The sequence below is a fragment of the Microplitis mediator genome, chromosome 9, assembly GCF_029852145.1.
Source record: "Microplitis mediator isolate UGA2020A chromosome 9, iyMicMedi2.1, whole genome shotgun sequence".
NCBI classification, from domain to species: domain Eukaryota; kingdom Metazoa; phylum Arthropoda; class Insecta; order Hymenoptera; family Braconidae; genus Microplitis; species Microplitis mediator.
This window is the reverse complement of record NC_079977.1, coordinates 12,902,922-12,925,988: the sequence shown is the minus strand read 5'-3', so window position 1 is coordinate 12,925,988 and position 23,067 is coordinate 12,902,922. Positions and strand designations below refer to the sequence as shown.

Below are 23,067 nucleotides of genomic sequence, written 5' to 3'. Positions count from 1 at the left end.
GAAAGGTATGTTTTTTCTATTATTTCTCATAAAACAAAGTTTTTTTTCCCTTGATCCCGATGAAAAAAGATTTTATGCAATAGTATAAAATTATATACAAAAAATGGCCCGATCCAATTGTATACAACTGTATAGAAATTGTATACAATTCTATACAAATTGTATACAAGTCTATATAATTATATACAAATTATATAAAATTCTATATAATTATATACAATTCTATATAATTGCAATATATAGAATTGTATATAATTATATAGAATTGTATAGAATTATATAGAATTGTATAGAATTGTATACAACTTCTATACAAATTGTATACCATTGGATCGGGCCATTTTTTCTATCCAATTATATATAGTCTATATATAATTATATATAGTCCATATATAATTGATATGTAATTCTATACAATTGTATAAAATCTTTTTTCATCGGGTATTTTCTGTTTAGGCCATGGAATCTACATAAATGATCATCGGTACTCTAGTGTTAATAATTACCTTTTATTTCAACGATTTTATAGCCAAAAACGGTAAAAATGAAAATATAATTGAAAATATTGTAGGATTGATAACAAACACAAGTTTAACGTTAAATAACTTTTGAAGGAGTTATTTTATCGAAAATCCATAAGAGAACTTTTTTGTAGCGCGTTTAATTTCCTATCAGAATATGCTTTGATCGAATTTTCACTCTCATTTGTTTCTGAGAAAAAAAATTAAGAGTCCAAAGTCTAAAAGTCCCATGTTATTTAAATGGAAAATATAAAATGATTTCGGCACGGTTTAATGTGAAAATTAAGAGCCTGATTGTGTTGGATATTTTTTTTTAGGTCATGAACTAAAGATTCAGGGGGCGATCGGTAAATGAAAATCAATTTGGGAAATAACGGACACCCTAATATGTATATATCTGCGTGAATGTGGGTGTGCTCGTGCGTGTATGTGTGTACAATTATGTACATATATTGAGGTACCCTAGAAAAATATATGTTTTGCACTCCTCCAGCGTGAAAGCGCTGAGGGTGCTCTATTGGCGCTCAATTTTTTCGGGTACCTCACTCACTTTCAATCACCTCTACACTTTTTATTTTTTTTAATGTCTTCTGGACTCAAAAGTTACTTTATATGATAAGAAAAATTCTTACTAATATTTCACCCAAATATACACTAGTCACAAAAATTAAGGGATAGAAAAAAAATTCGAAATTTTTGGGTGATTTTCAACATGCTGTAACTCGGTGAAAAATGGTCGTAGATGAAAAAAAATAAAAAAAGCAAATTGTAGCCTCGAGTTTCTAGTTTTCAGATTTGGACCTCAAATTTTTTTATCATGCACGGTTCGGGAGTAATCATAAGAAAACCGACGAAAAAAAAATTTTCAAAATTTTTGCTCGTCTTCCAACAAGTCTATGGGCTTCAATAAACTTTTTTGGATAATTCGACCTTGTGAGTCTTTTAGGAAATTTTATGCCCTTCAATTTGGTGGCCTTAAAAAGTCTCTACGACGATTTGGCGCCGAGTTATCATTGATCAAAGCAAAAAAGTCCATTTTGGCTTTGATAAACAATAACTCCGGACGTATTAGTCGTACAGAGAATGGAAGTAGGGTTTTAAAAACTGCAAAACATTCTCTATAAGGCAAAATTAGTGGCTTTTGATGGAAAAATTTTTTTTGAAGCGACAAGCTCCGCTTCTTCTATCAAAAAAAGTAATTCTTGAAAAAAATTGAAAAAAAAAAATTTTGTTCAAAAAAATTTTTTTTTTTCAAGAAAATTGATTTTTTTGAAATTTTTTTTTTTCGATATTTTTCTTCTTTATTACCTTCGAAATGATTTCGATGTTAAAAAAATCAATTTTGCCGATGATAAAGAAGAAAAATATCGAAAAAAAAACAAATTCAAAAAAATCAATTTTTTTGAAAAAAAAAAAAATTTTTGAACAAAATTTTTTTTTTCAATTTTTTTCAAGAATTACTTTTTTTGATTGAAGAAACGAAGCTTGTCGCTTCAAAAAAAATTTTTCCATCAAAAGCCACTAATTTTGCCTTATAGAGAATGTTTTGCAGTTTTTAAAACCCTACTTCCATTCTCTGTACGACTAATACGTCCGGAGTTATTGTTTATCAAAGCCAAAATGGACTTTTTTGCTTTGATCAATGATAACTCGGCGCCAAATCGTCGTAGAGACTTTTTAAGGCCACCAAATTAAAGGGCATAAAATTTCCTAAAAGACTCATAAGGTCGAATTATCCAAAAAAGTTTATTGAAGCCCATAGACTTGTTGGAAGACGAGCAAAAATTTTGAAAATTTTGTTTTCGTCGGTTTTCTTATGATTACTCCCGAACCGTGCATGATAAAAAAATTTGAGGTCCAAATCTGAAAACTAGAAACTCAAGGCTACAATTTGCTTTTTTTTATTTTTTTTCATCTACGACCATTTTTTACCGAGTTACAGCATGTTGAAAATCACCCAAAAATTTCGAATTTTTTTTCTATCCCTTAATTTTTGTAACCAGTGTATATAAAATTCAGCTATCACAAAGATCTCTCCTTTCTCTGTTAAAGTACACGTGAAAATTTTTCATTTTAGTTCTTCGTTATTAAGACTGTGAAAAAAATTTTTTCAACTTCCACCAGTATACTTTTGTAGAAAAGTTAATTCTCTACAAGCAAAGTACCGAAGAATTATGTGCGTCAAAAAAACTGGAAAAAAGTCACGGGGCTTCAATGATCGAAAAAATGTCAGCAAAATTTTTTTGTGTATTGCCAGTGTTAAGTTTTCACTAATTATAATCAAAGCAAAAAGATGTGGGTATTTATTTTCAAAAGGGTTCTTCTATTTTAGAATTCAAATGTAATAAAAAATGAAATCGATCAATCGGTTGTGTATTTTTCAAGTTATTGTGTTTACCAACATCATGAGTGAATCAGCTGGGACCCAGTAAGCGTTAGCATAACACATCTGTTTGCTTCGCAATTGAGTTTTGCTAAAGCGATACGCGTTGGATGTCTTTTTTAAAAAACCGTTATTTCAATGGGCTAATTTTCTCAATGAAACAAATAGATTAAATCAAAACAAATGTGAACGTTGAGATGAAGAGGTCAGTGAGTTTTGAAAAAGATCAGACCGTCAAGATATGAAATATCTGACAAGGAAACATTCCCAGGCATCTCCCTCCGATTTTGATATAACTGAGATACGTTATTCTTCGTCGAAATTTGAGAGATACGTATTTTTTTTATCGACGGAAAAAAAAAATCTAAGGAGTGAAATCTTTGCATACTCGCAGTTTTTATAATGAAATGGGATCAATGGCATCATTTTCTGAGTAAAAAATGATGAAATGTGCCATTGATGTTAAAATAAAAAAATAAATAGAACATAAGTTATAAGAGTTGAAATTCACAAAACATTTATAAAAAAAAACTATCCAATGGATTTGAACGAAATTAACGACAATCGAAAGACAAAAAAAAAGTAGAGGAAACGACTTTTCGGGTTTTTCTGAAAAATCAAGTTTAAAGGGTGAACAACCCCTAAGTCCATTTACGATGACCAACAAAAAAACATCCATATTTTTATTAGCTTTAGTTTCAATTCGTCGAAAATTATTTTTTCATACATTTTTGCAGTGATGGCATCATAATAGTATTATTTTTTAATATTTTACTTACATTTTCATTTTAAATTCCAGACTTGATTGTTTGCATCAGGATGACAAGTATTGTAAATATTAACATATCTTAAATTTAAGGTACATTTATTTTTTTTTTTTGCAGTGGTCCAAATAGCTTCTTACTGACCCTCTTAAAAAAAAAACAGTTGAGTATATTTTTAATATATATGAGGTAGCACAGTGAAGAACATTATTATGTATGGGGCATTTCACGCCAAATCGGATGGTTTCAAAAAATTTTTTTTCCGATTTTCTCAATTTTTTGGTATTTTTCAGCACCCCTCAAAAGAGGCTTTCTGGTAAATTTTTGGATTTTTTTTATCAATGGTTCAAAAAATATCGAATTTTTAAAAAATCCGCTCTTTTTATGGTTTTTTGACCATAACTTTTGTAATAATGGTCGAAATTCATAGGTTTCTTTTACACAATTTTCGTATTAGATGGCCTTTACAGCAAAAAATACATAATAAATATACGAAATGTTATTAATCGAGATTTTTGAATTTTAAGTTTTCAATCGTGTTAATAAAACTGTGTGTATCCTTCGATTTTCTTGAAAATTTTCTATCTTAAACTTTTATCCATTCTGCATTATTCAAGCCCAGTCTGGTAGTGGGTCTTCCATAATTACTATTTTTTTTTCGATTTTTGAAACTTGAAAAAATTATTTTTCCGCTATAAATTATTATCAGTACCGATTTTTGACACTGTACACTTGTTTTTCTTACGCAGTATAAATTGATTTTGATATTTTTTTGTTCTGAGTAAGGATTTAAAAGCAGTAAGTAAAAGTCAATGCTATTTATGAGCAGTTATAATAAATGTTTTTATTTATTGAGAAACAACTATTTCGAAGCAAAAGAAACATTAGATTTGCTTTACAATAGAGCTAAGACCATAACAGGAGCTCAAAAATTTCATATAATTATTCGAAAAAGCGACGAAACTGTATTACAAACGTTTTTAATTATTTCCGTGTTCTTTTAAAAATTTTACATCAACGATTGTTTTATGAACTAGAGTACTCCTTACCCAGTAAACACATTGACGTCAGAGTGACGTTACGCTATGTCATCATTTTCGTAAGATATAAGTCACGAATGAGTCGGGTGTGACTCATTATTTCAAACTTTTTTACGTAAGATTATGATGTAAAACTAATGACGTATGCATGATGTAAATGTGATGTCTGTGTGACCTTCTATGACGTCAATATGACATATGGGTGATGTCAAAATTATCAATTCGGAAAAAATATTTTGAAAAAGAAAAAAATAAAATGAAATACCGAATTTTTGATTTGATTATTACCGCGCGAACGCATTGTGAATTCTGAAACAAGATTAGATAACGTTAAATGATGAAAAAATCCTGGGCGTCAGCTGGGTTCGAACACGGCTACTCTTGGCTGGTAGTCCTGAACGTTGCTCACTGGTCCACATCATGAGAGTTCAAATCTCGTGCTTAATTGATGTATTTAGAGTGAAATGCCGGAAAAGACAGAGTTAATAAGTTTTCGTGATAGATTTTTACAAAATTTAAAAAACTCTATGAACTTTTATGAAATTTCATAGAAGCAATATTTGTCGGCCTCGATGATAATTGTATGAAATTTCGTTAAGTTTCATCTAATTTTTTTATTTTTTGTTGTGATGTGAAATTAAAAAAATCTTATATAAAATTTTACGAAACATTAAATAACTGCACAAAATCGTATGAAATTTAATCGATTGAAAAATTGTGATACTAAACTTTAAAATCATAATAGCAAAAGAGTTCAAACTGTCGTTACATTTTCTTTGTCGTCCTGAATGATATTTTCGATATATCATTTAAAAAAATAAAGTTAATTTTTTTGTGCTCACGCTAATGTTCTAATCTAAAACGTCTGAATGATCTATTATCGAGTTTATCGATTACTTTGACCCCAAAAATGTTCGACGTTTAGTTGTTATTTTTACACATTTACACATATTTGAAAATTCATTCTATGACTGTTTTATTTCAATAAATAGATGATAAAAAACTATGACTCGGAAATGACATCAGCATTGCGTAAAATACTGACTTGTCACTGATGTAAAGATATGATTTAAGAGTGACATCTATATTACGTATAACCGTGACTTTGCTACGGACATAAATGTATGATTTAAAAATTACGTCATTATGATATACGGATAATGACTTTATTACTACATAACAATGTGATGTAGATTCTATGTCCAACGTACGTAATACATAAGTCATAACTGTGACGTCGTATTTTGTATATTTTTTTGTATTTTTCGCTGTAAAGGCTATCTAAAAACGAAAATTTTGAAAAAAAAAACCATTCAATTTCGACCATTATTACGAAAGTTATGATAAAAAAACCATAAAAAGAGCGGTTTTTTTTTTTAATTCGAAATTTTTTGAACCATTGTTCAGAAAAATCTCAAAATTTACCAGGACGCCTCTTTCGAGGGATACTAAAAAATACTAAAAAATTGAGAAAATCGGAAAAAAAACAATTTTTGAAACCGACCGATTTGGCGTGGAATGCCCCATATATAAGCACATCTTTTAGGAAATAGTTCAGTTACTGCGATGTACTTCATTCTTCACGATTGAGTGTTACAATCTTGTAATTTTTTCAAGGGAATAATTTAACATTATGCGACAACTTCTATTTTGTGTATTGAAAAAAATGAAAGTTAATTCTATAAATCTTATAATGCTACTCTTAACAACATTTCAAGCCATAAATATTCCGAAATCACCTATAAATAATAAAGAAATACAAATAAAGGAAAGTTTCCAAAATATTTGACGCAATGCTATGAATGAATACTCTGAAGTCGAAATGATCGAAGGAAATTCTTTACATTTTCAAGAACCATTCAAAGATTGAACAATGGAAGTTGTGGAAGACAAAGTGTGGGCGAATGCACTAGTGAATCGAGAAACACCTTCCGACGAACGCACTAGTAATATTCTGGCTAATTTTTCTCTATTACTCCCTCCTTGATTCAAAGTATGCGCTCACTATCGTAACTGACACACAGACTGCACTCTTTTAAATTTTTGTCTGACTCTCTGTACTTAATTTTTTTTTCCGCTACGCCAATAGTCAACAGCTCTCAATTTATATTCATAAGATAAATCTTCATCATTACTAGTGCATTCGTCGGAAGGTGTTTCCCGATTTACTAGTGCATTTGCCCACACATTCTTTTCCACAACTTCCATTGTCCAAATCTTTGAATGGTTCTTGAAAATGTAAAGAATATTCTTCGATCATTTCGACTCCGGAGTATTCATAGCATTGCGTGAAATATTTTGGAAACTTTCCTTTATTTGTATTTCTTCATTATTTACAGGCGATTTCGGAAAAATTATGGCTTGAAATGTTGTTAAAAGTAGTTTACAACATTTATAGGATTGACTTTTATTTTTCTCAATACACAAAATAGAAGTTGTCGCATAATGTCAAATTATTCATTTTAAAAAATTACAAGATTATAACACTCAATCGTGAAGAATGAAGTACATTGCAGTAACTGAACTATTTTCAAAAAAATGTATTTATATATATAATGATGTTTTTCACTTTACTGACTCATATATATATATATATATATATATATATATATATATATATATATATATATATATATATATATATATAAATATTAAAAACATACTCGAATGTTTTTTTAAAAGTGTTAGTAAGAAGCTATTTGGTCCACTGCAAAAAAAAAAAAATAAATGCACCTTAAATTTAAGATATGTTAATATTTACAATACTTGACATTCTGATGCAAACAATCAAGTCTGGAATTTAAAATGAAAATTTAAGTAAAATATTAAAAAATAATACTATTATGATGCCATCACTGCAAAAATGTATGAAAAAATAATTTTCGACGAATTGAAACTAAAGCTAATAAAAATATGGATGTTTTTTTGTTGGTCAACGTAAATGGACTTAGGGGTTGTTCACCCTTTAAACTTGATTTTTCAGAAAAACCCAAAAAGACGTTTCCACTACTTTTTTTTTGTCTTTCGATTGTCGTTAATTTCGTTCAAATCCATTGGATAGTTTTTTTTTTAATAAATGTTTTGTGAATTTCAACCCTTATAACTTATGTTCTATTTATTTTTTTATTATAACACCAATGGCACATTTCATCATTTTTTACTCAGAAAATGATGCCATTGATCCCATTTCATTATTCAAACTGCAAGTATGCAAAATTTGCAAAACACCCTCTTGGAGCCAAAACTTTGACGAGTGATTTCACCCATTAGATATGTTTCTCCGCCGATAAAAAAAAATACGTATCTCTCAAATTTCGACGAAGAATAACATATCTCAGTTATATTAAAATCGGTGGGAGACGCCTAGGAATGTTCCCTGGTGAGAAAAATTTAAAACAGTCATTTTTATAAATTGTCGTTAACGATATTTTCTAAATTACCGAACTGGTCACAATAAATTATGAGACGATCGTAAAAGACTGTTAAGGAGAAAATATGATATAATTTTTTAAATATTTAGTAAATTAAATTTTCAAGTTATCCAAGAAAAATATGGTAAATTGCTTTTTAAAGTTTCCAAGATCGAAATCTTTCGAATAAATTGTCACTCAATGCTACATCTGACGTAAATTTTTTCAAGATTTGCCGCTAATAAAATTTTAGAATTAATCAATTTAAGAAATTTTAGCAATTTTGATTTTATTTCTCATAAAACTCGAGTGTTATTAATCCACATCGAATGTCTAAATCAGCTTATCCGTTCAAAAGTTATAGAATGCTTATGTACGTACGCACATACATACCCACATTTCGACACTCGGTCATAATCATAAAATTAGTCGGAATTACACTTTAGGACTTCTAAACGTTCTCATCTGTTGAAAACTCGATTGTGAAAATTCGAACTTAACTCATTAACTTTCCATTCCATTGAAAAATTTTCAATTTATATTAGAGGAAGGTAAAAATTCTAAATTTATCTTGTCCGGAATTATTTAAGCTAAGTACGAAAATTTAGATTTATTTTACTGGACTAATAAGTTAGTTGAAGAAATATCATCGAGTTTCATGGTTTAAAGCTTAATAAAAAAAAAAAAATACGCGCGTAAATTAAAAATTTCTACATTAGATTGAAAAAAAATATGTTGATTTTTTGTACCATCGCAACGTAGATATATCCTTTTGTTATCTGATATAAGTAACTAATCGCAAATTAACGTAAATTTTTCATACAATATTTAAAAAAACAAATTCTATACCCATTTTTACAACTTCTTGAGGTGTTTTATGATGTTCACTACTGTGAATATTGATAGCTTCAAACATGGTTCCTACTAATTTTGTATACCATTTTTCTAAGTCCACTTTACGATCAGAATTTTTGAATATTTTATCAGTTATTCGAGCAAACAAACCAAAATTAGCTATATAAGGCAAAATTCCACATTTATTACGCCGATTAACCTTAGTATCTTTTAAAATAGATTGCTGTTGTAATTGCATAAATTTATCAAATGATCTTTTTACTTGAACTAAAGCTGATGCAAATGTCATTGATAAGAACGATCCCGTATCTTGTGCTGACATTACGTGTTGAGACAATCGTACTAACAAATACATACACCAAAAACTATCAATTTTATCTAAAAATAATATAAAATTATTCAATTCTATTTCTAAAGACGGGAAAATAGCACCCATTGTGGCACGAACTTCTTCATTAACTTGTCTTTCTAATTTTTTGCTTACTGTTGATGAAACTGATTCAGGACTTGTCGCCCCATTACTTATATTATCACCGATAACAATCGTACTATCTTCGTTCTCACTAGTTTTAGATGGTGATAGTACAGAATCTAGTTGAAAGAATGTCACACAGAATGCTTGTTCAGCTAAACTGATTGGTTGTAATTGTGATAGTACGCGATCTAAGATCGAATCTAATATAATGCCATCATTATGTGATGTCCATATTTCGTTACTCAATAAACATATTGGTGCCGCTGTGAATAAATCATCATCTTTTTTTTGACCACTTGGTTTAGATGAGCTGAAGTGTGGCCGTGAATTAATTAAACATGTTTTAGCTTCTTCAAAAAATATTTTTAAATCTCTTTGATATAGTTTACTCATGGTATTAGTGTAAACTTTGATTAACTGAGAAAATGTTTTGTAATCTAATGCGCGGAGTAGTTGCATCAGATCAGTGTATGGTTCTAATTCACGGTGCACTGATGAATGCATTGGTAAAATTAAATTTAAAGCAGATGATGTTTCACCAATATCATTACCTAAGTGAATAAATAAATTATTGAGGTGCCGAGCAACTAATAACGAAAATTTAACTTTCAATTTATCTAATCGACGTTTTTGTTCATTAACTGCACTTAATTTATCAAGACCTGTAGGTAATGATACTGAAACAGCTTTTAAAACTGCATGTCCAGCTAATACAAGTTCAGCTCTACCACCCGGAAGTTCAGATTCATTAATTATTTTTTGATGATGATTTGATACGTCTAATTGCGTTATAATTGTGTCTAAATGCTCTAATAATAATCTCGCATTGCGATTTGCAGTGTGAATGGCTTGATTCTTTTGTCCAACTCGAGCCATAACTTCACGAATTCGTCCTAAAGCTTCATCATATAATGTTAGCCGTGCTTCTACAACTGAAGCTTCAACGATTGCTGCTTCAATTCCATTCATAAGTTGAATTACTTGAGGCTCTGATGCTAAAACTGACTGAACATTTTCGCCATCTAAAATTGATAAATCTTTCGAGAGACTTTCCATAAATAACTCAGCATTAGATATTGCGTAAGAACAATTTAATATTAAATTCTCAAGATCTGTTGCCTCTTTATCGGTTATTGGCTGATAGTCTGATGATATTACTGGTGTCAACAAATCTATAAAAGAAAACATATGTTGACAATGTTATATATATATATATATATAGATATATATATTAGGGTGGGTCAAAAAAAAAGAACTAATTTTTTTCTTCCGTTACCGTGAAAATATTGTTCAAGATGATGAAAAAAAAATTCTGGTAAAGTTTGAGCTTTTAATATTAATATTAAAACGTGCCGCTTCGTAATTTTTGATTTCCCATTTAAATAACATGGGAAAGAAAATTTTGAAGTTTGGAATTTTATGCCTCGGCAATAGCTCATTGTACAGATAAGGTCAAGATATATTTTTGTAGGAAATTAAACGTTCTACAAAATAAATCTCTCATCATTTTTTGATTAATTTATTTGTTCAAAAGTTATTGGAGCTCGAAGTCAAGTTATAATAAATTTTGAGATCTTTTTACTTTTCTAGTGAAACTATCAGACTTATCACAAAATTTTATAGAGACTTTTTTGGAGACAATTTTATTCCCTACAAATTATTTCTAGTAAAGTTTTTTCGAATTTCGCTTTCTAGTTATTTTCATTTTAATGTCAAGCTCCTCAAAAAGTAGTATTCTGATCGATTTTAAGAGCTCGACATTAAAATGAAAATTAAATCGATTAAATTAATGTTGATTAACGATGGGAAAAGACATTATTAAATTAAGATTGAGATTGAGAAATAAAATATTTGAACCTTTGGAGTTGACAAAAATTATTCTGTACTATATTTTCAACAACGTGAGCTTCGAAGAATGACAATGTTAATTTTGAAGCGATAAGAAAATTTAATAATATTCAAAACTGAGAAATGTCATGATTTTCAGACAGTGTGATTTTTGAATGTGAATATCTTCGAAATGGTTAAATTTGCGAAAACTTTAAATCAGACCTTTTTTGTAAAGCATTGAATTTCCTACAAAAAGCTGTATTGAGAATTTCGGAATTCTTATTAGTTGACATGTTATAAAATTCAGAATGAGCAAAAACAAGTTCCTTGAATTGTATCATACTTTGACGTTGGATATCTTATGAATAGTTGAATATATGAAAAAACTATAAGAAACCTCTTTTGTAAATTAGTAAATTTGCTACAAAATCTCTGAGAGAGATTTTCCGCATCTAGATTTGTTCGGAAGTTATGAATTTTTAACCATGTAACTAAACGAAAAATCGAAAATTATATATAGCCAACTCCTAAAATCAATATAAGAGCTCAAATTTTAATGCCAAGCTCCCAAAAAAATAGTGTTCTGATCGATTTTAAGAGCTTGGCATTAAAATGGAAATAACTAGAATAGAATTCAGAATTTAAAAAAATTTTATCAGAGATAATTTGTAGGAAATAAAATTGTCTACAAAAAAGATCTTATGACATTTTATGATAAGTCCGATAGTTTCGCCGAAAAAGTAATAAGATCTCGAAATTTACTGTAACTTGACTTCAAGCTCCAATAACTTTTGAACAGATGGATTTATCAAAAAATAATAAGAGACTTTTTTTGTAGAACATTCAATTTTCTACAAAAAAAACTGTATTGAGAATTTATGAATTCTCATTAGTTGACATGGTATAAAATACAGAACGAGCAAAAACAAGTACTTCGAATTGTATCAAACTTTGACGTCGGATGTCTTGTGAATGGTTGAATTTATGCAAAAATCACAAAAGACCTTCTTTATAGATCAGTAAATTTGCTACAAAATGTTTGGAAAGAGATTTTTTGTATCTTGATTTTTTTGGAAGTTATGTATTTTTTACCAAGTTACTAAATGAAAAATCGAAAATTATCAATAGCCACCTCTAAATATCAATATTAAGAGCCCAAATTTTAACTGTCACCATATTTTAAGATACCCTTTCGATTTTTCAATGTTCATAAAAAAAAAAATAGTCCCCTCATTTGAAAGTCTAATATATACAATAAATAACATGATGTCAATGAAGTACATGATACAGAAAATAGCAGACGACCGACAATTTTTTTAATTTTATAACAAAATGACATAAACAAAAAAAAACAAATTCGAACATGCACATAAAAATTTGTGCAAGTCATTCATAAACATTTTTTAGTTTTTTTTTTATATTAATACTTAATTTGTTTAATTAAAAATAAAAACATTTTCGAGTGTCTGCTGCTTCCACAACCTGGAGTCAATATTATGCTGTCATTTTCCGTAAGAGTTGTGGGATCAATCAACCATTTTTGTGGAATATTTTTAAATTGTGGTCGTTGAGGTAAGCCGCATGAGAAAGTATATAAATTACTGACAAATGTTCGACATTCTTGTGACGTAGCGACAGTCCATCTATAAATTTTATCTATATGTAACTCAATATCCATAGAATCAGCTTTAACTCCATCAACAACTTGTATATCCGTAAGTAACCAAGACTGTTTCTTTTTAAATGTATTTTTATCATTTTTTTTTATTTGGTATATAATGAATGTCTCTGGTACATCTGTTGTAGTTGTCAAGCATAAGAAACTTGTTTTCTTTTTTTTATATGTTTTACTGACAAAACAAACACTTAACAATTTTTCATCACTTGGTGTAAATATTTCGCGTTGCAATGTATGACGTATTGCAGCCATTTTTCATTCAAAAATTAAAAACAGATAAATTAAAGAAATATAAATTAGGTATCCAAAATATTTTTAGAGGCACTGAAATAGTAAATAGTAAATAATAATGGATTTATTCAAAAGTATTGGTAAAAGTAGTCGTTTCACTAATGTAATCATGTTTCAGTGGGTGCGTTCCACTTTCCACTAAGCGTTCACAATGCTAGTAACGCCTCAAAATCCTATGCACCCTAATAGCACAGTTTGCTTTAGCAAAAGTTTACTTTACAAAAGTTTCCTTGAATTTTTCGTCAAATTTCCGTCAACTTCGGACTTTTCCGTTTTTTACGACAATTTACATGCAACATGCTATTTAATTTGACGTAAATTTATTACCCGAATTAGAATGCAAATTTACTTCAAAAGTTGACTAGAAAAAATTTATCGTCAATTTTCTGGTAAATTTTATGTCAATTTATTGTTAATTTGACTTGAAAAATTGTAAAATAGTTTTTTACCCTCAAATTGTACACATTTTTATGTATAAATTTGCTTACCTTCTGAAATAGTAATAAAGAACATTGCCGACTTTTTTTTTATCGTAAAAAGTTACCTCTAAATTGAAGAAAAATTAACCGCAAATTTTTCTCTTCAACTTTTGCTGTCAAATTGTCGGCAAATTCGGGCAGCAGATTTCAAATAATTTCAACATCAAATTACTGTCAATTTCAAGCTAAAGTGGCTATGAGGGTATCCTGATAGCCTAACTTTAAGGGTGGGCCGCACCTAACGAAATCCTGAATTTAAGAATTCTAATTACTTTTTGAATATTTATGGGACTCGGATGATGAAAATCTTCCGAGGAAGTTCGTCTTCTGCTTTCAGTCGGAAGCTAATAAAATTGCTGTTATGATAATTATTAAATAAATAATTAGAATTCTTAAATTCAGGACTTCGTTAGGTGCGGCCCAGCCTTAAAGATAATTGCTCACCCTGATAGCCACCTTAACCACAAGTTAACTTCAAGCTACTGCCGTATTCTGAAGCCAATTTAAAGCTGGGCCGTAGTAAAATATTCCCCTAGATTTTTCCCTAGATAATTTTATTTTTCTAATTACTTTCTGAATAGGCCTGTGAGTCAAGAAATACACAACTTAATATAAAGCGAATTTTATGCTCTATATCGGAAGCTATGAAACTGTAGACCGCAATAATTAATTTTCAAAAATTACAACAAATAAAAATTTTGTCTTTTTTTATCACTAGAATTGAAATCCATGATGGCCGACACGTTTTGTATTCGACTTTTCGATACAATTGTCCTAAGTAAGTTTATATTTGTATTTGCACTTGAATTTCATAGTTTCCGATGTTCTAATCATTATATAGAATATTTGAAAAAATATTTGAAATCAATTTAACGGAATAAATGAATTGTAATTCGAAAAACAAAATTTGATATAATGAGTAGCCATTTGCATCAATGGTATATATAGTTTTGTTCAAAATGATAGATGACGCCACCATGAACTCGAGGAAATCGGCCTAAAAGGTATGACAGCAGCTACAGGACTGTGCCAATGCTTACGTAGATTCCGACTATAAATTTATGTACACTCGTTGTTATTAATGCCTGGTCCCCCAGACTATGGAATCTTAGCCATACAGGGGACCAGGCATTAATGACAATGAGTGTAGATTAATTGGAAAATCTACCTTCCATTTCGGCTGCCGAATGGCCTTTTTTTTATGCACGTGTTTTGTTTAGGGTTTAAATATCGCGGGTAACAGGAAACGTTCCAAGACCACTTAAACTGTATTTATATTTCTCTGAATACGAAATAAAGATTTATCTATCTATTTATTTAAACTTTCTTGTAATAAAATATAGAATTGAATGATTATGTGCCACGACGATTTATTATTTAAATAATTGACTAAATATTGATAAGACGCAATAAGTGTTGTAAGATATTAATATATAATTTCAAATGAAATTTAAATGCGCGCCTATTTATGGATCTCAAGTTCACTAATTAATTAACAGGGAGAGGCACCTGAGGCTACTGAGGACATAACATTGTATTATAATACAATGTTATGTCCTCAGTAGCCTCAGGTGCCTCTCCCTGTTAATTAATTAGTGAACTTGAGATCCATAAATAGGCGCGCATTTAAATTTCATTTGAAATTATATATTAATATCTTACAACACTTATTGCGTCTTATCAATATTTAGTCAATTATTTAAATAATAAATCGTCGTGGCACATAATCATTAAATTCTATATTTTATTACAAAAAAGTTTAAATAAATAGATAGATAAATCTTTATTTTGTATTCAGAGAAATATAAATACAGTTTGAGTGGTCTTGGAACGTTTCCTGTCACCCAATACTTAAAACCTAAACAAAACACACGCATAAAATCATGAATAGGCCCTTGTTCTATAGTTAACAGTAAATATGGTTATAAACAAACGCATACTCTATAAACAAATAAGAAAAAGATATATTTAATAAACAAATGTTACTTATAACTGAAAACCATATCACACGAACTCAACTGTTATTGTTAATATATATACATTAGGGTGAGCCAAAAAAACCAACCCATTGAATTTACGTCTTAAAAAGGACCTATATATCGAGAAAAAAATTCTCCTATTGGGCAAAATTTTTAGCTCAATTTTAAAAGGTGTCGGTAGCCATTTGAAATTTCCCATTTAAATAACATGCAGAAAAATTTTTTTTTATTAAAAATATTATAACTTTTGAACCATGTGAGACAAAAATTCGGCTCTAGAATATTCTTATAGGGCATTAAATTTCTTAAAAGAAAGTCCTGGGAGTTGAATTTGTAAACTTGATATTTCGTATACTAACAGGCTATCAAAGTCTAGAGTAAACAGAATCATACAAATTTAAGGTTTTATTTGGATTTTCCAAATACTTTTCTTTTATTGTGATCGATAACAAAATATTATTTGTTGCAACGTGGATATTGTTGGTGATTTCATTGCATTACATGTAGAACAAATTTTCTCGTAGTATTGATATTTTTAATAATAAAGCCTTAAATTTGTATGATTCTGTTTACTCTAGACTTTGATGGTCAGTTAGTATACGAAATATCAAGTTTACAAATTCGACTCCCAAGACTTTTTTTAAAGAAATTTAATGCCATACAAGAATATTCTAGAGCCGAATTTTTATCTCACATGGTTCAAAAGTTATAATATTTTTAATCAAAAAAAATTTTTTTGCATGTTATTTAAATGGGAAATTTTAAATGGCTACCGCCACCTTTTAAAATTGAGCTAAAAATTTTGCCCAATGGGAGAATGTTTTTCTCGATAAATAGGTCCTTTTTAAGACGTAAATTCGATAGGTTGATTTTTTTGGCTCACCCTAATATACATATTAAATAAAGAGTGACTCGTATAATAAATAAATTAATAGAAATATAGAAATATAGAAATATAGCATTAGAATAATTATAATGGTGTTTCATGATAAATAATAATGTCAATCGTATTGAATAATTAAATATAGAATAATTAACTAAAAGATTGTATTTAAGTACAGGAAAATGGAATATAAATGATATAAGTAATAAGTAAAATCATAGAATGGATAAACAAAGAACCCTGATTAAAAAAAGCGATTTAAAAAGATTTGCAATGTTAAATGCCCATAAGAAGAGGGATTCAAAAGTATTCAAGGTATTCAGAAGCATTAAAAAGTATTTAAAATTTTTTATTTCGAATCGTTTTAAATCGCTTTTTATAATTAGGGAACGTAGATGTGTAAACTCATATCTCGTACGTGTATTAGTAGGAAGTATAAATGTATAAGTATATAATTAGAAAGAACGTTGATATGTATAAGTACATATATAGCATAAGTATGTGTATGAGTATGAGAATGGTGGGACAAGTCGAAGAGTAGAGGGGCTGATGTAACTTCACTCCTCTCCGAGAACTATTGACGAGCACAACTGTTATTACTGATCAAATCTTATCTACACTTTATAATGAAACTCAGTCTTCAGATAAAAGTTATTTTATCAATTACGTCTATCCTTATCCATAATTTCATTATCTCATTAAATAATAATCATAATCATCATCATCATAGTCAACAATAAATGTATCACGGTTTTCAAATTCAAAATTTGTCCCGCGTGACAACGAACTGCCCACTGTCCAGGAGGTGGCGTCAGCTCCGATCCTAGTAACCTCCCAGGACATAACATTGTGTCCCATAGAGAGTTTGAGATTTTGCCCTACCAAAATTTTTTTTCCTCTGCCACAATAATTGGATTTGCGCATGCGCTTAATATCTTTTTCAGAATATCATAACTGAGGGAGAAGGAATAATGGTGGGAGAAAATCTCAAATTTTTTCCGTGCCAACTATACATGGAGTTACCGAAAAATTTATCGATACCTAGGTATACACCTGTTGTAGTCTCAAGTATATGATGTCAACAATGAATGAAGCGAATGTAACTAATGATCATGAAGAATATCAGTACTTGAATTTAATTGAACGAATAAGAAAACAAGGAGCCAATAAAGATGATCGTACTGGTGTTGGTACTTTTTCAATTTTTGGAACACAATTGCGATTTTCCCTAAAAAATGGTAAAATTATCGATCTATTATTTATTGTTTTTTTTTAACCATCTTTATTTAAATACATTGTTTAATTTTTTTTGTTACTTAAATAGGTACATTTCCGTTACTAACTACAAAATCAGTATTCTGGAAAGGTGTAGTTGAAGAACTACTGTGGTTCATTAGTGGATCGACAAATGCTCATAAGCTTTCTGAGAAAGGTGTTCATATTTGGGATGCAAACAGTTCAAGAGAATTTTTAGATACTTACGGATTTCAGGATAGAGAAGAAGGTGATTTAGGACCAATTTATGGATTTCAATGGAGACATTTTGGAGCGGAGTATAGTAATATGCACGCAGATTATACTGGGAAAGGTGATTAGTTTTTTTTTTATTCATAAAAAAAAATTGAGTAAAACAAGTGAAAAAAATGATGATCCTGAAGTTAGTAGACAATTAGTAATTTTCGGATTTTTTTTTCAACAAATAAAATAAAAAAAAAAAAAAAAAAAAAACTGAAAATATGCGCATGTAGGAAATTTAAAAAACTACAGGTGCAATTTTTTCAAATATTTTTTTTTTATAATTTATCGTTTAAAAAAAAATCCAAAAATTATTAGACGTCAGCTAACTTCAGGGTCATAAAAAATATTACTATCAAATTCTCGAACGTTGGAGTGCAATTTAATATAAATAGTATAAAGTAATTTCATATAAAGATTCCACTACCCTATTGTTGATTTGTATGATAATATTAATATGCTAGTTTTTGATTCGTATCAAAATTTAAGTTTTTTTATTTTAAGCCTTGTTTTTCTATAAAAGTACTAGTATATCGAAATCGAATGCCTTCTAGAAACAATTTTGATTTAATTTAATTTTATTAATGATCACTTTAAAATATAGTATTGTTTACCGTCCTAATTCCAGGTTAAAGATTAGAAAAAAATAAAATTATAAAATGAGCCAGTGAATCATCATTTTTCCACTTGATATGAGATGCTCTTAAGTTATTTACGAATGATTTCAATTTCTACCCGACAACCAGTACTGAATACTTTAAAAAAAAAAACATTCTAAAAAATTTAACTCTTTATCTTAACGTGAACCTAGACAAGTAAATTAAATTTTGTTTTTAATTTTGAGGGGCATTAGAGTGTTTTATCTTTCGTTATAAATTTTAGATTATTTTAATAAAGTACTTAGAATAGTGATCTCAAGATATTTTTGTGGCTTATCGAATTTAATCATAATAAAAAATTATTATGCATAATTTCAGTTGCCTTATGTATTGGAATAAAATTAGAGAATATGTTTCTATTTTTTATCTGTATCTAAAAATTCAATTTTTCAATGCTAAAAAAATAACTGCTAGGTTTCATTAAAATCATTTAATGATACCTCGATCGCTCAAACGAGTTTATAAGAAATCATTCTATCGTTAATTTATCAGAAAAGATGCAAATTCCGATAGGTGTTAAATAACAATGGCAGTTTTTAATGAATGTTATAATCTATATCGATTGTCTCCTTAAAACAAAATAATTTATATCCTATTTATTTATCTTCAGGTATAGATCAACTTCAAAATGTAATCGATACACTGCGTACTAATCCAAACGATCGACGAATGATAATGACTGCATGGAATCCTATCGATATTCCGAAAATGGCATTACCACCTTGTCACTGTCTTGTCCAATTCTATGTTAGTAATGGCGAACTTTCTTGTCATCTTTATCAACGCAGTGCTGATATGGGGCTCGGAGTACCGTTTAATATTGCATCGTATTCACTTTTAACGTATATGATAGCCCATATAACGAATTTGAAAGTAATTAATTAAAAATGAATCCAAATTTTTATTTCACATTTCTACCCTTTCATTATTTCTGCAATTCATTAAATAAAAATTTTTTACAGCCCGGAGAGTTCGTTCATACAATGGGCGATTGTCACGTATACTCAAATCATATTGATGCCTTAGAAACTCAGTGTAAGCGTAAACCAAAGCCATTTCCAAAATTGAAAATTACAAGAGATGTCAGAGAAATCGATGATTTTATTGCATCCGATTTTGAACTAATTGGTTATAATCCACACCCAAAAGTATCAATGAAAATGGCTGTTTAAAATGAATTATTTTTATGACTCAGAATAGCGTGAAAAGTAAAATGGTTCAGTATTTTATACAAATTACTGTTGTAAAAAAAAAAAAAAAATCAATACGCAGAAGTGAGGTTCCGTTTTTGAAGACTCATCCGTATACTTGTTTTTTCCATTTCTCTAAATCATTTTTGTTCCAATCGGCAATGTTATTTAGAAACCCTGCTGAAACGCTTTTATAGGCCACAATAAGTGGGAACCACTTTAATATGTGTATCAATTATACAATTTATTTTTATATTAAACATAGTATTAATAACTTTTTGATTCATAAACAAAGGAAATCAGGATCGAAACATTCAAAAATTGAGCAGTAAACTTAGGATTATTGTTCAAAAGTTAATTACACGAAAACTTTTTATTATAAATTTGATGATAAATATAACTAAACTTTCTTTGATTGAAAGAATTAAAGTTCTCAACGATAAAAAATCTTCAAATTTTATCTGCATTTAATAAATTAAAAGTTCATTAAATTGTTTATGAAATAAATGAGCAATGACGTTATTTTTTTGAGAAAGCAAATAAATAAATAATTCGTTGTTATTTCTTTCACTTTCACCTTTCATATATTTTTTATCTTAATATATTTTATAAAATAATTGATCTCAAGTTAATACTAAAGGCTAAGACATCTGAATATCATTGGATTGTGAAGTTGATAATTGATGAAGTTGTTGTGTGACTGCAAGAGTTCCAGCTTCACTTACAGTAATGATAACCCAAATGATATCTAAAAATTTCAATCAATGAATATATATGATAATCAAAATAACAAATTTAAAATAAACAAATCACCTCCAAAATAGGATCCAGTGGATGTCATCATTCTCCATTTGCTTTGATAAACCCCTAATTCATTTGGACTTGTTAAAATAACACTTATTTCCGTGACTTTTTTCGGTTCGAGTGCTGGCACTTCAATTCTCGTACAATCTCCCATAACAACACCTCCGGTATACTGAAGAGAAATTCCTTCTGGCCATGATTCACTGCCTGAATTTTGCACTCTCCATGATTTTTGAAATTTCGTATTTGGCGAAACTGATTCACCTTCACCGATTGTACAGTCACACACTAAAGTCATACTAGGAAGTTTAAATGGTGACTCAAAATCAAAATAACTGCAAATCGCTGCTTGTAAATTCCTAGAACAATATTTTTATTATCTATAGAAATTGATCAATGATACATGATATTCGATAACATTTTTCTAACCTAAAACTATTTCTTCAGGAAAATATGTTTATTCTTAAAATTATTGATTGATAAAATATGTAGGACAATTTAATAAAATTATTATCGATGTAAAAAAAAAAAATATAATAATTACCAATTATTCATATCCAAAAAAAAAGTAGCAGTCGCTTCATTTAATTGACTACCTGCTAATAACCTTTGAAGTTGTTTGACCAAATCATCTTTGTCTGTTGTACCCATGCAACTAAATTGTTGCAATAAATGTTGATCAAAATCATTATCCAAATCCATGATGAAATTTATATTACAGGCTCTGTGTATGTGTTATTGAAAATCACTTCAAATTTGCTTTTTCTTAATACGCCATAGCACACAAAAAATTAGAAAATAAATAAATAACAAAAGCAGTTAATAAATAACAAAAGAAAAATGAAATCGAAAACAATATTAACGAAAACTATTAAATTTTATTTCTATTGTTACTGTTATCAAGTTTGTAATTCTTTACTATATAATTGAAAAATATAGAATCAATTTTTTTTTACTTTCGTTTGAATACACTACTTATTATAGCCAGTATTTTGTTTTTAAACACTGAGTTCTTTCCTTTTATATTTTACGTTGCTTTTGTTTACGTTGGAGAATTAAAAATTTTGTGGGGTCTGCGGGTTTCAAATTGTTTCAAATGTCATTATTTGGACACGACGTATGTATAATGTACAACCATTGTATAGGGGCAGATTAACATATATTCATACGATATGGACTATATAGTAGGTACAACACTCAGTTACCTCTAAATTGACGAAAAATTAACCGCAAATTTTTCTTTTCAACATTTGCTGTCAAATTGTCAGTAAATTCGGGCAGCAGATTTCAGGTAATTTCAAATCAAATTACTGTCAATTTCAAGCTAAAGTGGCTGTTAGGGTTACCAGTTAAATTGCACTACCTCGATAGCCAACTTGACTGCAAGATGACAGAAATATAAACCCTTACTTGACATCAACTGGATCACAAAAAGTTGGTGTTGTTATGTCCTCAGTGGCCTCAGAGGCCTCTACTTTATTAGTAAACTTGAAATATATATATATATATATATACATATATATATATATATATATATATATATATATATATATATATATATATATATATATATATATATATATATATATATATATATATATATATATGTATTAGACTGGTTCAAAAAAATCGACTATTTTTTTTTTTTTTTTTCAAAACCTGCAGTGAAATATCTTCCTAGTCATGAAAAAAGAAGCCTGTGGAAACGGGAGCTCTTACTATCAATTTTGAAAGGTCGCTCATCGTAAATTTCTATTTTACGTTTAAATAACATGGAAAAAAAAAATTTTCAACTTTGGAATTTTACAACTCATTTTGGAATTAACATGTCGGGGTGAGAGATACATATTTTTAAAGGAAATTGAACGCTCTAAATAAATTGTCTCTTATGTTTTTTCTCTAAGTCTACTCCTTTAAAAGTTATTCGAGTTTAAAGTTCAACATGTAATCAATTTAACCTTTTTATCTTAAATTGTGGTATAATAATAAAACTCATCTTCGAAAAAAATTATTTTACAATTTTTAAATGGTATAGATAATAGCTTTAAGTTTAACACGATTATTTTCAGTTTATAAAATTTACGATTTTTACTTCAGCTATCAAAACTATGAACAATGAAATCCTACTAACAACAATTAAATATCAATAACCCAACAATGACATTTTGATGAAAAGACGACACTTATTCAGGAACAATCTTTTTTTATTTATTGAAATAATGATATCAAATTTTTGCACAAAAAAACCATTTAAATATAGTGGAAACCTAAACATGCAAACCTTCTCAATGAGACAATTTATAGATATATT

The 23,067-nt window shown here is 28.8% G+C and overlaps 3 protein-coding genes across 5 annotated transcripts in view; 1 reads left to right on the top strand and 2 right to left on the bottom strand.

The window, feature by feature from the left end:
- Positions 1-13,400, bottom strand: part of LOC130674270 (exocyst complex component 1) — a 65,332-nt gene extending 51,932 nt beyond the window's left edge. For all 3 annotated transcript variants that reach the window (XR_008991005.1, XM_057479547.1, XM_057479546.1), the window contains exons 1-2: positions 12,761-13,400; positions 8,968-10,620 (exon numbers count right to left, since the gene is read on the bottom strand). Coding sequence is in view for 2 of the 3 variants with exons in the window: in XM_057479547.1 (XP_057335530.1) it covers positions 8,968-10,620; positions 12,761-13,208 (2,101 nt within the window). In the remaining variant the exon portion in view is untranslated. The remainder of the gene's footprint in view (positions 1-8,967; positions 10,621-12,760) is intronic.
- Positions 13,401-17,559: 4,159 nt separating this feature from the next.
- Positions 17,560-20,055, top strand: LOC130674708 (thymidylate synthase). Its single transcript, XM_057480119.1, has 4 exons — positions 17,560-17,826; positions 17,913-18,176; positions 19,373-19,635; positions 19,725-20,055. The coding sequence occupies exons 1-4, from the start codon at positions 17,661-17,663 to the stop codon at positions 19,932-19,934; spliced, it is 903 nt and encodes a 300-aa protein (XP_057336102.1). The 5' UTR covers positions 17,560-17,660; the 3' UTR covers positions 19,935-20,055.
- LOC130674709 (protein ILRUN) lies at positions 20,009-21,458 on the bottom strand. Its single transcript, XM_057480120.1, has 3 exons — positions 21,301-21,458; positions 20,766-21,115; positions 20,009-20,700 (listed from the first exon to the last, which is right to left on the bottom strand). The coding sequence occupies exons 1-3, from the start codon at positions 21,456-21,458 to the stop codon at positions 20,594-20,596; spliced, it is 615 nt and encodes a 204-aa protein (XP_057336103.1). The 3' UTR covers positions 20,009-20,593.
- Between the last annotated feature and the right edge of the window lie 1,609 nt (positions 21,459-23,067).